Source organism: Peromyscus maniculatus, chromosome 22 (assembly GCF_049852395.1).
Source record: "Peromyscus maniculatus bairdii isolate BWxNUB_F1_BW_parent chromosome 22, HU_Pman_BW_mat_3.1, whole genome shotgun sequence".
Classification (NCBI taxonomy): domain Eukaryota; kingdom Metazoa; phylum Chordata; class Mammalia; order Rodentia; family Cricetidae; genus Peromyscus; species Peromyscus maniculatus.
Genome location: NC_134873.1, coordinates 4,359,617 through 4,375,469, shown reverse-complemented (window position 1 = coordinate 4,375,469; position 15,853 = coordinate 4,359,617). Strand labels below are relative to the sequence as shown.

At 62.4% G+C, this 15,853-nt stretch overlaps 1 protein-coding gene across 3 annotated transcripts in view; it reads left to right on the top strand.

The window, feature by feature from the left end:
• Window positions 1-491: 491 nt before the first annotated feature.
• Arid3a (AT-rich interaction domain 3A) overlaps window positions 492-15,853 on the top strand; it is a 29,508-nt gene continuing 14,146 nt past the window's right edge. Inside the window, exons 1-3 of one of the 3 annotated variants that reach the window (XM_042266736.2) lie at window positions 492-989; window positions 4,394-5,038; window positions 5,573-5,888. In XM_042266736.2, the coding sequence (XP_042122670.1) occupies window positions 4,656-5,038; window positions 5,573-5,888 (699 nt within the window). In that variant the 5' untranslated portion in view covers window positions 492-989; window positions 4,394-4,655. Of the gene's footprint in view, window positions 990-1,052; window positions 1,133-4,047; window positions 4,284-4,393; window positions 5,039-5,572; window positions 5,889-15,853 lie in introns of those variants that run through there. The other 2 variants (XM_006978215.4, XM_042266735.2) reach the window with 2 other exon arrangements.

Here is a 15,853-nt window from a genome sequence, read left to right as displayed (position 1 = left end):
CCGGGCAGGACTGGGGGACCGGGGACCGGTGCGCAGCCGCCAACCTCACCAGACTCGCCCCTCCCTCAAAGTGACTTCTGGGGGGCAACAGTCCAGCTAGGGGCCCGAGCACCACCCACGGGGGGCCTGCAGAGGCGGAGGGCCGCCCTGAGCACCGGCGTTACCCACTGGGGTCGCCTCAACTCTTAGCCGGGCTCACACCATGCCTCAGTTTCCCGTCCTGCAGAACGGGGGCTCAGAAGCCTGCACTCGGCCGAGCCGCACCGGCCGGGCCCCAGCGGGCGCTGCCCCGCGATGGGGGAGGCGGGACCTCCCGTCCCCCGCTCCTAGGCGGGGTCGTCACGGTTCCTCGCATTTCCTCGAACGCGCGCGCAGCCCAACTCCGTGCTTTTGCGCACGCAGCGCACCCCCCCCCCAGCGTCCCCGCCCCCGCAGCTCGGGCCTCTCCCGGGTTTTTGATCCCATTTCTGAGACGTGGAGCCCCCGGCTGGAGAGGTCTGGGTAACGTAGTGGGCAGCAGGCCCAGCCCCAAGCCCGGCTGATCCACCTCCCGTGCCGGGTGAGGCCGGGAAAGGACCGCGGACCCAGGCGGCTTTGCGCAGAGGCGGGACGGGGGGCCTCGGTAACTCCTGGGACGCCCCTCGATGGGGCGCTCGCACGCCCGCCCTCCCGCTCGCGCCTCTGCGCCTCGAGCTGCGACGAGCACTTTGCGCACAGTCCCTAAGCTAGGGGCGGGGCCTCCCTCAGTTCGGTTCCCCCTTCCTTTTATTATTTATTATCATTTAAAGGGGCCGCGACCTGAAAATTTCCGTCCACTCTGCCGCGGCTCTCCAGCTCCCCTCCGCCTCCTCCCACCGTGGACGCCCTCAGATTGAGTTGGAGAGGGGAGCACCCCGGGGAGGTGTCCTGGGAAAGCTCGGAAAGGGGAACCGTGGAGAGACACCCACCACCTCCTCCTGCGTCCCCGGGGCTGCTGAATCACCGGCGAGGTATTTGCATCTGAGAGCAATTTGTCACACGGCGATTCGTCTGCCGGGTGGGGGAGGGGCGGGGCGGGGGGCCGGTCGCGCGCGGAGACCTCATCCCTATCCGATCCGGACGGATGGAGGTGTAGACGCGGCCTGGAGACTCGGTGAGGCGGGTGACCCCGGAGCCAGGAGCGCGCCCCGGGCACCAGGGGGAGGCCAAGTGGGAGAGAGGCCACCGGAGGCCACCGCGGGGTTGGACTCGGGGCTGGACTCCGGGCACCCGGGCATGCGCCCCCCGGGCCACCCCGAGCGGCCGGTAAGGCCCTCTGCAGTGCGGCTCCGGCAATCCCCCCTAGGGGTGCCAGCGTAGGGCACCCTGGAAACCGACAATTGCGGGGTCTCCAAAGTTAGGCAGAGACGCGTGTGGGGGGTGTGGGGCTGGGTAGGTGACTCGACCGGATCAGGCTTGGGACGGCTGTCGCGGCGGCCGTAGACCTTGGAGACCTTCATCCGGTACGCGAGTGTTCAGGCGCGCAGGGGTCGCGAGTGCGCGCTGTCCCCTGGCGGAAGGAAACGACCCGGGGTGTGCGTGTGCGTGTGTGTGCGCGCGGGTGCGCGTGTGTGTACGCGCGCGGGGCCCGGGAGCTGCGCTCTGGGGACTTCATTTTGCCTCTTCTTCTTAAAAAGAAATGTTTTTGTAATGTTTGGAGGCAGGATCTCACTCTGTAGTCCGGGCTGACCTAGAGCTCCGCTTCAAGCGCAGACCGGCCTGGAACTCGAGGCCATCCCCCTGCCTCAGCTTTCCTTCCCAAGTGCTTTGGGGGAAATCCCAGGCCGGGCGCGCCGCCACGCCCCGGTGCCTTCAGTTCTATTTCTTCTCCAAACCTGTGCCCGGCGGGGTCCGCCGTCCCTCCCCCTTCGGTCCCAAGCGCCAGTGCACCGCTGGGGTCCCCTCTGCCCCCGCAGGGTGCACCCGTCCGGATCCCGCCCGCAGCGTCCCGGGGCCCTCCCCACCCCCGACACAAAAGGAGGGAGCAGGAAGCTGGAGTGCACGCGTGTGTGTCAACTCGCAGCGGGTTTGTCAAATACCTTCCGTTTTTTACGACTTGGGCAGCAGGGGTTCCCCCCCCACCCCCCAGCTCGCTCTTTCCAAGAAGCCTTTGAAATCCCGACGACGTTCGGGTTTCTGTTTGTTTGTTTTGTTGTGGTTTTATATTTGTCCCCTGACTGCTAGGACTTACTGGAATGTGTTTTTGCACACGTCTCCTGGTGCGCGGGGGCCACGGCGGGCGCCCTCTTTACCAGCCCCCTCCCCAGCCCCTGCCCTTCCCCCTCCACCTCCCTGGGAGGAGAGAGGGGCCCTTTCGCCACCCTCGGGCCCAGGCCTTGCACAACTCCAAATAACCATGTTTTGCAAGGCCTGGCCGAGCTAGTGACCTCTCTCTCTCTCTCTCTCTCTCTCTCTCTCTCTCTCTCTCTCTCTCTCTCTCTCTCTCTCTCTCCCTCTCCCCTGAAGCCTGGAGGTGGTGGGGGATGAGGGTGTGGCTCTGGGTCTCCTCCCAGTCCCCACCCCAGCCAGATCCCCCACCATCACCAGCCACCAAGTCCTGGTCGCCCCTCTCCCTCTGTGAGAACGTCATAAATTGAGGTTGGGGGCCAAGGACAAAGAGCTAGGCTAGGCGGGAGGGCCCTCCAAGGATGGCCACAGGAGCTTCGGGGTGATGGTACCCCTGGGGGGGGTGTCCAGGCTGGCCTGGGGCGGCTCTGGGGTTCCCACCTACCCCCCTCCACCCACTGCCAGCCCCAGCAGTGGAGGCCTGCCTGTTCCCCTCCCCCACCCTCCACCAGGAAGGGTCATTAAACCAGGCAGGCCTGGGAGGGGGGGACGGGAGTCTGGGACAGGGCCTTCCTCTGGCCTTTTCCTTATGGGTCCCCCCACCCCACCCCAAAGAGGGGGCATCGCTTTCAGCATTTCCGTAGCGGGGTGTGCTCAGCTCCAAGTTGTCAGGGGTGGGGGAAGGGTGATGGGCCAAGCCAGACAGCGTCCAGAAATGCCCCCTTCAGCAGTTCCTGGGTCTGGTGGACAGGGTGCCCGGCAGCCGCAGGGTGTGGGGGGACCGTGTGTGTGTGTGTGTGTGTGTGTGTGTGTGTGTGTGTGTGTGTGTGTGTGTAGGCCGGGATGGTCACTCCGGAGCCTGCGCCTCCGACATCGTCCTCTCTTAGGAATCCTAGACTGACAGGGTCCCCCGGGGCCGCCCACCTGCCACAGTTCTACCCCAAGGTTTGGGTGGCCGGATGTCTAGGCAAGGGGAGCACAGACTTCCCATTTTCCATGAAGACCTCGAGGCTTTGCACTTCAGGGGTCCCGTGGATGGAGGGCCAGGTGACCAGAATGTCCCTGGACAGCAGCCAGGACCCTCAGCTGCCCCCCCTCCTCACATCTCAGGGGGTCAGTATGGACTTGGGGGTTCAGGTTAGGCTGAGGGCGACCTGAGACTCTGTCTGGGAGGTGGACTAAACTTTCTCCTTCTCCCTGGTCCCTTGATTTCAGGCCTTCTGGTCCCTCCCACTGTTTTATTAGTGACTTATGGGGGGGGGGGTGGAGGGTGTGGCCCGGGACAAGGTGGGACCTGGATGCCGGTGCTGGCTTCTGGGAGGCCCAGAAGGGCCCTCTGGCCGGGACAGAGTGCTATCCTCTGGGACATTTACCGCTCCCCTCCCCATGGAGCCCTGTCAACTGGTGACCCCAGACCCATGTCCTCTGCAGAGAGCGGCACAGGACACTGATACCCCGCCCAGCCCGGCCTGGGTGAACTCCTGAACTTTGTTTCCTCCCCGTACCCCCTCCCCCACCACCTGCACGGTGCCCACCCTGTGCTGGCTCTCCGAAGCGTGCATGGTGGGCACTGGTGCCACGTGGGGGGGCAGATCAAGGCCCAGGGGGGGCAGATCAAGGCCCACGGGGGGCTGAGGGATCTCTGGAAGGTGGCATGGGAGAGGGAGGCCTTCGCCCAGGCCTTGCATAGGGCAAACGGGGAATCTTGGCCGGGGCTCTCCGGCTAAGCAGCATGCGGAACATAGAGTCAGAATCCAGAACCCAGAGGCACCCCAGGGTCTAGAACAGGGGTACAGCCAATCAGAAAGCAAGGACACCGGGCCCCTCCCCCCACGGTTCCGCTTGGGGGACAATCACCCAGGGTGTCCCTGGTGGGCCTAACCGGAGGGGACCAGAGATTCCCTAGGCTTCCACAGCAGTGCCCCTGGTCCCCAGGAACCTGCAGACAGGTGGCTAGGAAGAGCACGCCGCCGCCGCAGGTGTCAGGGACTCTCCCACCAGCCTTTGCTGCGGACGTCTGGAGGAGGACGTGTCCGTGTCCGTGGGGCGCAGGTGTGGTCTGACCTCATCTCTCGCTGTGTTTCCCCAGGTGTCTGCAAGCGCTTGAATGAGCCGGACACCAGCCTCTGCCCCCGGGTGCCTGACGTGACGACAAGGAGCCCGTTGGGCCTCCCTGGCATGCCCCACCAGCCCTCAGCCTGAGTCGGCGGCCCCTGCCCCTGCCCGCCGCCACCCTGCACTGTCCCGGCAACCCCGAGGTCCCCACGCTGCAGTGCGGCCAAGACCCTTCCCCGCAGGGGCCACCCCCACCGCCCACCCCTGGTGCCCGGGGTGGCCCGACCCGCAGGGCCATGAAGCTGCAGGCCGTGATGGAGACGCTCATTCAGAGGCAACAGCGGGCCCGGCAGGAACTGGAGGCCCGGCAGCCGCCAGCACCTGAGCCCACCGGTGTCCGTGCTCGGACGGCCATAACCGAGGAGGACAGGGAGCCTGAGAATGCCCGGATGCATAGGACGCAGATGGCCGCGCTGGCCGCCATGCGGGCCGCGGCCGCCGGCCTGGGACACCCGTCCTCGCCCGGTGGCTCAGAGGACGGACCTCCCGGCTCTGAAGACGAAGACACAGCCCGGGAAGGGAGCCTGAGCTCACCCACCCTGCAGGGAAGAGGCCAGCAGGGACCAGGACACACTGAAGGAGATGGACATCTGTTGGACATGGGCTCCGAGGACGACATGTGAGTTGGGGTCCGGGACAGCAGCACCCCTTGTTTTCCATGCGTTTGAAAAGTGGGAGCCAGCGAGGGTGACCGAGGGGACCCTGCGCGGCTGAGCAAGTGTTTGGGGAGCGCACCTGTGTTCCTTGAGGGGCCGCCCCATGGGGATCCTGAGACGCGGCCAGCTCTGGGGTTCTGCCACGTGCTGCCAAGAAAATTGGGCTGCGGTGTGTGTGTGTTGGAGAGGGGATGAGTTTTCACAGAAGGTACCCGAAGAATGATGGGGAACTGTTTGCAGCGAGTCTGGCGCTAGGAACCACATGTGCAGAGATCCTGGGGGCAGAGCCGCTGAGGAGATGTGTTGGGCCCTTCGTAAGAGCTTGTTCAGGGGGAGACTGGGATGTGGGCACCCGGCACCTGAGAGGCCTTGTGGCTGCTCTTCCTGTTTCCAGAGAGAGAGACTGAGGCAGGGGCAGTGGGTGGGGCTGGCCTTGCCACTGAGATCAGGTGGTGCCTGCCCGTCCCCTGGCTGAGGATGCTCTGTATTCTTTGCAGGAAGCCCAAGTGGGAAGAGCAAGAACTGGAAGAGCTGGGGGAGGAGGAAGAGGAGGAGGAGGAAGAGGAGGATGACTTCGAGGAAGAGGAGGAGGAGGAAGAGGGCCTGGGCCCCCCGGGGTCTGCCAGCCTGGGCTCTGCAGGCCTGTTCGCCCGCAAGGCCCAACCTGCTCAGGCTTTCCGTGGAGATGGTGGTCCCAGAATGCTGGGCGGTCCTGAGCGCCTGGGACCTGGCCCGGCCCACCCCACTCACACAGCGTCCCAGATGCCACCGCCAGACCACGGGGACTGGACGTTCGAGGAGCAGTTCAAACAGGTAGGCCATGCGCTCGGGTCCAGCCCTCGGGGGCCTTTGATGGCCCACCCCGGCAACACACACCCCCGTCCTGTTGCTGGGCCGGGCTCTGCAGGATCCTGGGGAGGCCCAGCTTAGATCCTGTGTGTGGCTGAGGTACACAGGCCAGGGCGAGGCCCCCCCCCCTGGGGGGGACATCAGGCACCAGGAACTTTGAGGACAGTGTGGGGTGCTGCTGCGTCCTCCTCCTCCTCCTCCGTAGGAAGGTGGCTTGGTACTGGGGGATGGCCTGGTGGGTTCAGAGCTGTGCCAGCGTGAAGACTGAGTTCCGACCCCCAGCACCCATGAAAAACACCAGGTACAGGGTGTGTTTGCAGCCCCGGTGCCGGAGATGGGGCTCGCTGGCAGGCAGCTTGGCCGAGGCAGTGAGCTCCAGGTCCACGGAGAGACGCTGCCTCAAACAATAGCATGGAGAACATAGAGGAAGGCACGCGGCGGCGGTGGCGTTGGTCTCTGGCTTACGCGCTCATGCGCAGCACACGTCGGGTGGCTGGGCAACCTGAAACAAGGGTGTGGAGTTGGCTCTGGAGAGCTGTGGGGTTCATGGGGCATGCGGCCTGGGCTGCGGTGCCCGGGGGCTAAGGGTGCCATGCTGGTCCAGGGTGGTGCCGAGGGAATTGTGAATGTACAGGAGCCAGCAGCAGGAGCTGGAGCGTCGAGGCTCGTGGCGGACGGTTCCAGGGGTGCTGCTGTGTCGGTTGGCTAAGCAGGGGGTGTCTGTGGAACCCCCACATAGGGTTTCCTGGGCCCCAGAGGGGCATGGAGGAAGCTCAGACCGCCCTAGCCCTTCCCTGCAGGCGGCCAAGCTGGAGGAAGTGGCCGGCAGGGAGCCTTTGAAGTCCGCAGGCCGATGGAAACCAGATGGTTGGCCGGCCTGCCTGCCTGCCTGCCGGGCTGGGGCCTGCATTCTAGCCTGGCCAGCTGGCCCAGCCGACCCCTGGGTGTGTGGCCAGGGTGGAAACCAGCTCCCGGGCTGGCTCCAGGGCCAAGTCTTGTGTAGTAGCCAAGAGGTAGCCCCAGAGGTTGGCTGAGGACTCCAGATGTTCCCTGGGTGACTGAGCTGGTCAGGATGGCTTCAGGAGGTGACCTGAGCTCTGCTGTTGGGGGCCCTCGAGGAACAGGCCTGGGGTCCCCTTCGGAGAGCAGCTGAGACGGAAAAGCGTGCCTGGGAAGCCGCTGAGCTGAGGCGCCCAGGGGGCTCGGGTTAGGTTAGGGTCGAGGGCTTGTGGCCAAGACACGGCAGATGCCGTTCTGGGGGCACAGGGCACAGCCTTGCGAAGGCCCTGGAGCACAGACTAGTTTCGAGGAACTGAGAGGAGGATTAACCCTCTGTGCCCTTGCGGGACCTGCTGAGACAGGGCCTGGGCTGGGTGGGGCGGCCTCGCCCTCCGTCTCTGCTTTTCGCCCTGGCTTGCTAGGTGTGTGTTGGGCAGCCTGCCAGCTGGCCTGTCAAATGGACGTCACTGCTCCTGGGTGTGACCCTCCTACCCTAGGCCCGGGAGCTGGCTGTGGGCTTAAAGACTGTGCCTCCCACCCCCCAGGGGGTTCTCGCTAAGCACACCAGGCATAAAAGTATTTGCGTTTGGCTGGGTGTGTGTGGGCTCCACCTCACTCTGTGCCTCGGTTTCCCTGTCTGTACAGAAGCAGCCTGGGCCATTCTGTGTTCATTTTAGAAAGGAGTTGGTAGGTCTTGCCACCCACAGGGGGGCTCTGGTTGTGAGTTCTCAAGGTTTGTGCCCTGGACCTGGCATCGCCTGCCACTCTGACGGCAAGCTAAGTTTGTTCATCTTCCTGACATTGCTCGGTGCCTGGATACAGCTCCCCGCAGACCCCAGCGCCAAGCAAGTGAGACATCCCCGTCCCACCGTGCCACGGCGTAGGGTCACAGATCCATGGGTGTCCCCTGCACGCTCCCAGACCTCCGGCTCCCATAAAAAGGGCAGGAGGACCAGGGTTGACTGCCCCGACCCCAGCCCCCAGTGCAGCCAGACAAAGGAGGACCTGAGGAGCCATTGTCCCGACCTTTCCGGGGACATCCTGGGTCAGGGTCAGGGGTCATGCAGAGACAGAGCCTGTGAGGGGGTTTTTGTGCAGCTGGAGATGGGGAAACTGAGGACGGAGGGACCGGGAGCCGCAGCTTGTAGTTGGTCTCATGTGCGAAGAGAGAAAAACACCAAGGTCTTTAGACATACAGAGAAATGTGCACGGGGCACAGGGTGGGGGTGGGGAGGGGAGGGGAGGGGAGGGGCTCGCTGGACCTGCGTTCGGATCCCACAGGCCCACAAAAAAAAGCCAGGCAGCCCGGCCTGCGTCCGTTACCCCTAGGGCTGGGAAAGCCGAGGAAGGAGGATCTCTGGGTAGAAAACGGCCAGACGAGGGTCCTGGAGAACCCTGTGTTAGGGGCCAAGTGGTCTTTCGGGGAGCAGGGCAGGATGACGGCTGGGTTGGGGGCGATGTTAGCAGGAGCCAGGCCCCCGGTTCCACATCTCTATGGAGGGCTCCCCCTTCCGCCCGCTGGCTGGCACCTGTACGGCCTGTGTCAACAGTGGTCCAGCCAGCCCCACAGATGGCAGCCCCAGGCCCGGCCTGTGTTGACTCTGGCGTCTGCCCGGCTCCCTTCCTGGCACGTGGCGGTGCTGGCTGGCCGGCCACTTGGCACTGTCTCCCTGTCTTCCTTCCCAGTCTTGGCCACAGCTGGCTTCCACCAGCTGAGCCGAGACAGCTGGGATCCGCCCCGGACTGTGGGTCTGCGGATGGACGCGGGGGCAGGGCCAGTGGCTGTGACTAGGCTCTGGGCCTCCTGGCATTTGGACGCACATCCTGCAGCTTTCCTGTCCCCCCCAGGGCCACACCCGGGCTCCGAGTGGCCTTGCTGGGATTTTTCAAGCTGGCAATCTTTTATGAGGATTTCTGTTGTTTCTCTGAGACAGGGTTTCTCTGTGTATCCCTGGCTGTCCTGGAACTCACTCTGTAGCCTAGGCTGGCCTCGAACTCAGAGATCTCCCGCCTCTGCCTCCTGAGTGCTGGGACTAAAGGCGTGCGCCACCACACCTGGGTTTTTGTTTCGCTTTTTGTTTTTGTGTTTTTGAGGCTGGGTCTTGCTGTGTAGCCCAGGGCTGCTCCCCTGCCTCGGTCTCCTGGGTCCTGGGATAACAGGCATGCACCATGCCTGGCTTTTAGCTCAATTCACCGATTCAAGATCACAAACAAAACTCAAGTTGAGAGTGTTTCAGTCTCCCCAGCTCCACCCACAGCATGATCCCCCACACAGCTCCCACGTTTATGTCCCCTGTCCTGGACACTTCTGTGGCAGAGACCCACACCGCTCGGAGGTGTGTCAGGTTCCTGTTCGTGGCTGTGAGGTACTCTGGCGTGTGCGTGGACTGCTCTGCGTGCCCGTCTGTGCGGGATGCAGGGCTGTTTCCACCTTTGGGCTCCGCAGCTTTCCATGGGTCTATTCTTGTTCCTCTTGGGTGTGTGCCTGGGGTGAAATTGCTGGGTAGAACCGTGACGGGAAGGTGCCTATTAGGAGTTGTGTGGACGGCGGCTGTCAGTCCAAGTTCCCCGTGTACAGGCCCGGTTCTTCCACGTCCTCACCCATCCCCTCCTGCTCGCCGGGTAACCCGCGCCTGACCCCAGCTCTGCAGAAAGGAAGCCCACTGCGGCAGCTCAGGCCTGTCACCCCAGCGCAGGGGAGGTTGAAGCAGGGGCATCAGGCAGTTCAAGGCCAGCCTGGGCTACAGAGCCAAAAACCCTGTCTCAAAAATAAACAACCGGGAGAGCTCTGGCCCGGTGTGCACGAGGCCCTGCGTTCCCACCCCAGGCATGGTGGTACACATCTCTCCTTCAGCATTGGGAGCTGGAGGCAGGAGGATCAGACGTTCATACCTGAGCTATAGAGTGGGTTCCTGAGACAGACCCTGTTGCAAAGAAAGAAAAGTTAGTGGGATCCTCATTCGTTCCGCAAGGAAGGGACCGTGGAGGGGAAACTGAGGCACGGGATGGTCATAGTCCTGTGTAGGAAGGACTCACTGCCCCAGCCCTCTTCGGAATCTGGCCCAGGGTGGATGGATGGACACGTACTGCGTTCTAGAGAAAGCTGGCGGCTTTCCCCACTGAAACAGCGAGTCCCTGGCAGGTCGGGGGTCAAGCATTGCTCTCACATCTAGACTCCGGGACCTGGTGCTTTAGCTCAGGCTGGCCCAGAACTCTCCATCCCCCTACCTCAGACTCCAGAGAGCTGGGGTCCCAGGCACACCCTTCCACCCACCCCCTTCCTAACTGCAACACATTAATTTTTTTTTTTTAACATTTTTTATTTCCTTTTGCGTGGGCAGGGGCGTGTGTCACAGCCATGTGGAGGCCAGAGGACAGTTTAAAGGAGTCAGGTCTAACGCCGCCTCCTTCTAATTCAGGCCAGGGGACAGCATTCCAGCAGAGAGGGAAGTGGAGCCTGTCCAGGGAGCCTCTGGTCAGAGGGCAGCCGGGTGGCTTCTCCCGCCCTCCTCCCTCCCACAGGGAAATGGACGGACAGCCAGGTGTTAGAGGTGGGACCTTCGGGCGAGGCCGACAGGTCTGTCTCAGGCCTCCTCACGTGACGCTGTCCCTGTCACCTGGCGGCTGCCCCAGGCGGGACTTTCATGGCTACTGATAGTGTCCAGTGCTCACACGTGCTCCTCTTCTAGGTGACACTGGGAGCCTCTGGGGCCACAAGGCGTGAGGGCTGGGGAGGAGGTGGGTAGGTTGCCTGGGGGACAGAGGGCTGTGGGGGAAGGGACGCAGTGGCTGGGCTTGGTTGAGTATCCTAAGAGTTCACTGACCAGGCAAGAAAAACGGTCTCCTTGTAGGAGAGCATTCTAGAGAACCAGAATTAGCCAGCTTCGGTGGGCAGTGGAGAAGGGGAGGGGTACCAGGTGGACTCGGAGGCAGGGACCAGCGGGGCATCTTCCGGGGCCCCAGACACCCGGGTGCTGGCCCAGCGCGGAGGTCAGGCTCCTGGTTCCGAGGGTGAGGTTGTCATAACTGTCGTCGCCGTCGATGTCTGGGGCATGTTTGTCTCTGGGCTGACATCCAGTGTTGGCGGCCGGCCCCAGCCCAGAGCCTTCCTGGGGCTCAGGAGTCCCGCGTGCCGGGGGTTCAGAGACGGGAGGTTTCGGGAAGCCCCCGGGGCAGCCTCATCAAAGTCGCTGTGGCTGCTGGCGCCGAGCCAGCGAGCTGTGGCAGGCCCAGGAGGGTGCCCGCCCGCCGGTCCTGGCACCGCGCCCCGGCCCGTGCCAACCCCCGGGAACCACGCTGACTCAGCCGGAAGAGCCTTATCTGGTCCCTGTGCCGCCAACTCGGCCACCGGGTCACCGCCACCGGCTAGGCTCCCCACCCTGTGACCCGTTGCCAAGCGCTGTCCCGCCCCACGCTTTCTAATAATACACGCCACGGCAGAGGGAGCGGTGTCCCCGAAGCTGCCATCCCGAAGCCGAGGGTGTGGTGCCTGGGTTAGCACTGGACGTGGAGACGGGTGGCCATGGGCCTCGAGGGCGGTATCCATGGCTTTTGTGACTGTAGGTGCGGGGACCACACTGGGCCAGGCGGGCAAATCTCCAGCTTAGCATCTTCATGCATGTCTGTCTCCTGGGCCAATTATGTGTCAGGGTGTGTGTCTGTGTGTCTGTGTCTGTGAGTGTGTGTGTTTGTATATCTGTGTGTCTGTCTCTGTGTGTATCTGTTTGTGTGTCTGTGTGTGTTGTGTGTCTGTGTGCATCTGTTCATGTGTCTGTGTGTGAGTGAGTGTGTTTGTGTATCTATGTGTCTGTGTGTCTGTGTGTGCATCTGTTCATGTGTCTGTGAGTCTGTGTGTCTGTGTGCGAACATGGCAGTAGTGAGATACTGTTAACCATCACCTCCCAGGGCTCCGGGTTCTGGTCACTAGTTCTAAAACCCTGGGCACACGCAGGTCAGCTGCCAGCCGCTGCCTCGGCCGGGCTAGGGCGGCGCCTGTGGTAACAGGCGTGGATGGAGCCAGTGCCGGGCCTTGCCGCTAAGGCCTGTTTTTGGGGGGCCTGTCAACTCGTACAGACGGTTGTCTTTAGCCAGGGAGGGACCACAGGGTGTAGCAGACGCGTCACTTGGAGAGACGGCTCTCGGCCCCCCGAGTGGCCCCTGACGGCTGTCAGGCATGACCAAGCTTTCCATTCTCAGAAGTAGCCCGGCGTGGCCTGGTGGGTGGCACGTTTGGGGTGGCGGCGGCCCGCCCCTTCCCGGCTCGCCTGGCTGCGCATGGCCAGGGGACAATTGGGGGTCACAGGGTTAAACGGTAACTAATGTGTCCATTGAAGGGCCTGGTCTGGGGACACGGCCTTGCCCCGTGGTCAGGGCCGGGCCTGGGTCTGTGGGTCCTCAAGGGGGTGGATGAGGCTGGTGGAATTGGCCCTGCGGCCACCCCTGGGGACCTGCTTCTGGTCCCAGGCCCTGGTAGACGGGGGTGCACTGTGCCTGCCGCTCAGACAAGGGGCTGCGACAGTCGCCTCCCCCCCCCCCCCTGTCAGAGCCGACTTCACACACAGCCATTCTGCCTCAGGCAGCTGAGGACTAAGGGCTGCCATTTACTTATTTATTCGTCTATCTTTTGATTTTTCGAAAGTTTCTCTGTGTAGCCCTGCCTGTCCTGGAACTTTCCTGGCAGCTGAGGAAAAGAGGATTGCCATTCATTCATTCATTCATTCATTCATTCATTCATTCGTTCGTTCATTCGTCTATCTTTTGGTTTTTCAAAACTGAGTTTCTCTGTGTAGCCCTGGCTGTCCCGGATCTCACTCTGTAGCCCAGGCTGGCCTCAAACTCACAGAGATCCGCCTGGCTCTGCCCCCCCCCCCCCCCAGTGCTGGGACTAATGACCACTGCCTGGCTAAGGATTGCCATTTTGAAGCTGGGCCACACAGTGATTCTCAGCTCCAAATGCCACAGATAAGGAGCTGGGGCTCAGTGGGCGGAGCACTCAGCCAGCATGCTGGTGATAACTCATGTGTCATCCCAGCAGCGGGGAGGTGGAGGCAGGAGGGTGACTCTGGGCAGAGTGGACCTTCTAGGTCTTTTATAAGTCATGTCTCGTGTGTCTGCGTCCTGGCCGGCCTCCATGAGTATTAGTGGAGTACCTTTTGTATACTGTGGGGTCACATTCAAGAACCCTGCTGTAAGGTGACACACGCCTTTAATCCCAGCACTCGGGAGGCATAGGTAGGCAGGCGGGTCACTATGGGTTCGAGGCCAGCCTGCCCAGAATCCCTCAGGGCCTGATTTCCCTATTCCTGTACAGCCCCCGGAATCCAGAAGGGACTTCCCTTCTAGGGGATCAAATCCCAAGACAATCAGGGCTACACAGAGAAACCCTGTCTAAACAAACCAACAAAAAAGAGCCCTGCTGTAGGGGACCCTGGGGGGTGCCCTGGGGCAGGCAGACGGGATGGGTCCCTCTGCCACTGTCTCCCGTCTGGGGGAGATGGGTGTGTTCTCACGCCTGGCTGAGGGAGTCTGCTGTGTGCCCAGCTGTGCCCCGCATCTCCATCCGGGCTGGGTGGTCTGTGACCTTGTGGGTAGCCGTGATGCGTGGCTTGTTCAGTCCTGTGGATAGAACCCTGGAGCCTGGGCCTGCGGAGTTGCCAGGTGGGGGCCAGGGGATGGAGACTGACGTTTACCCAGTCACCCCAGGGCATGCTGGGAGGAGGCTCACTCACCTGCCATCTTGTCTGTCTGCCCTGCTCTGTCCACAAGGCCACGTCTTCCCCTAACACTCACTCGTTTCCTCCTCCCAGCCTCAGTTTCCCCCTCTGTAAAACAGACAGGACTGCCGTCCAGAGCACCGCTGGCCGCTGACACTTGGTCAGCATCTGGTTAATGAGTGTTTGTCTGGCTCCACATCCGGCTCCATGGCAAAGGCACGGGCGGGCCGTGGAATGGGCGGGTGCTGGCGGCATTCATCTGCGTTTATCCACCCCGCATTTTCCAGTGATGCTGCTGCTAATGTGTGATGGGATCTCCCTGCAGCGGGAAGTGGGTCTTTGGAGCCACCTCCTTGGGCTGGATTTCGCCTGCTCTTGGCTCACTCTGTGGGGACACTCCAGCAGGAATTCTTTTTTGTTTGTTTGTTTTTCAAAACAGGGTTTCTCTGTGTAGTTTTGGTGTCTGTCCTGGAACTCACTCTGTAGCCCAGGCTGGCCTCGAACTCATAGAGATCCACCTGGCTCTGCCTCCCGAGTGCTGGGATTAAAGGTGTGCACCCACCGCTGCCGGCTCCAGCAGGAATTCTAAATGGAAGAGGGGCCCCCATTTCTGTCTTAGGATATAAGCTGCAGTCTGTCGATCTGCTATTGTGCAGCCAGGGAAGGGACACCTGTCCCCAAGTCCTGTCCTGAGAATCCAGAGACAGCCAGGGGCCCTCAAGTACACGATGGCCAGCAGGGAAGTCCCTTCCAGCATGTCCAGGGTTATGCAGGATATAGCTGGAGAAACCAGGGCATCTGGGCGGGGCTCCGCCCTGACCACGCCCCCAGCCCCTCACTGGGGATTCTAGGCGGGGCTCCACCCTGACCACGCCCCCAGACCCTCACTGGGGGATTCTAGGCGGGGCTCCACCCTGACCACGCCCCAACACATTTTTTTCACTCTGCATTTTGAGACAGGGTCTCACTAAGTGTCCTAGGTCATCCTGGACTTACTGTGATCCTCCTGCCTCAACCTCCCCAGTCGCTGGGATCACCGAGTTGTGCCACAGTGCGTGGCATCTTTCTGATCTTTGAATCGCCCTCCTGAGTGCTCCCGAGTGCCAGGCATTGTCCTTCTCTGATCTCCGTGAGGTTCCACTGAGTCTCTGGAGGCCTCCATCTTGGCTCTTGCCTGGTTTATTTTGCTTCTGTATTGGGGTTTAGGGAGGTCACCTTGGGGCTTTTCCACACAGGCGTCTTTGCACTTGCTGACAGGTGCGCCGGTCCTGGCCACTGCCTCATGGTGGGCCCAGGGCTGCCTAACCCCGGGGTCTGTGTCCCAGGGGTGAAGCAGGGTAGGACCTGAGCGGTTTGTTCCCCACCTGGCCGTCTTCCTGACCTTTGCTGTGTGCACGAGTCTTGTTTTCAACCTGGAAACTCTGGGCGCAGCCCCCCTCCCTTCACAGAGGAAGAGGCTGGGGTTCCAAGGTGGCCCCGGCCAGACCTGTGATCTCCTCAGGAGAGAAAGGCGGGTTGGAGGTCTGCAAGTTCCCCAGCAGTCAGGGACCCAGCGGCCAGCATCTGGCTGCCGCTCCCGTGGCTCCGCGTGGTCATTTCAGAAGGGCTATTAATATCTGCCTCGTGGGTGGGGCACCCGGTGTGTTCTGAGGGGCGAGGGACCAGCCCCCGAGGAGGCAGCTGAACAGACAGATGTTTGGCCCAGCCCAGAATCACTTCCCCAATTTCCTGAGAGCCAGAGGTGGCCCCCGGTGCCCACAGAACTGACGGGAAATGAAAGAGCCGGGTGGCCAGCGTGGAGGGGAAGCCCCTAGTCCTCAGGTGCACCCGAGGCCACCATATGGGCCAAAGAGCCCAAGAGCTGGGACAGGGGAGGTGGCACATTCATGATGTTCGGAGTTTCTGGGATGGCTGTTCTCCCCCACAGTGCTTGGTGCTCCCTCCCCCACAGTTTCTGGGAAGAGACCCAGAGTCTCATACCCATTGGGTAACTAACTACTCACCCCTGACCATGACCACGCCCCCAGCCCCTCACTGGGGGATTCTAGGCGGGGCTCCACCCTGACCACGCCCCCAGCCCCCTCACTGGGGGTTCTGGGCGGGGCTCCACCCTGACCACGCCCCCAGCCCCTCACTGGGGATTCTAGGCGGGGCTCCACCCTGACCACGCCCCCAGCCCCTCACTGGGGATTCTAGGCGGGGCTCCCCCCATGGTTA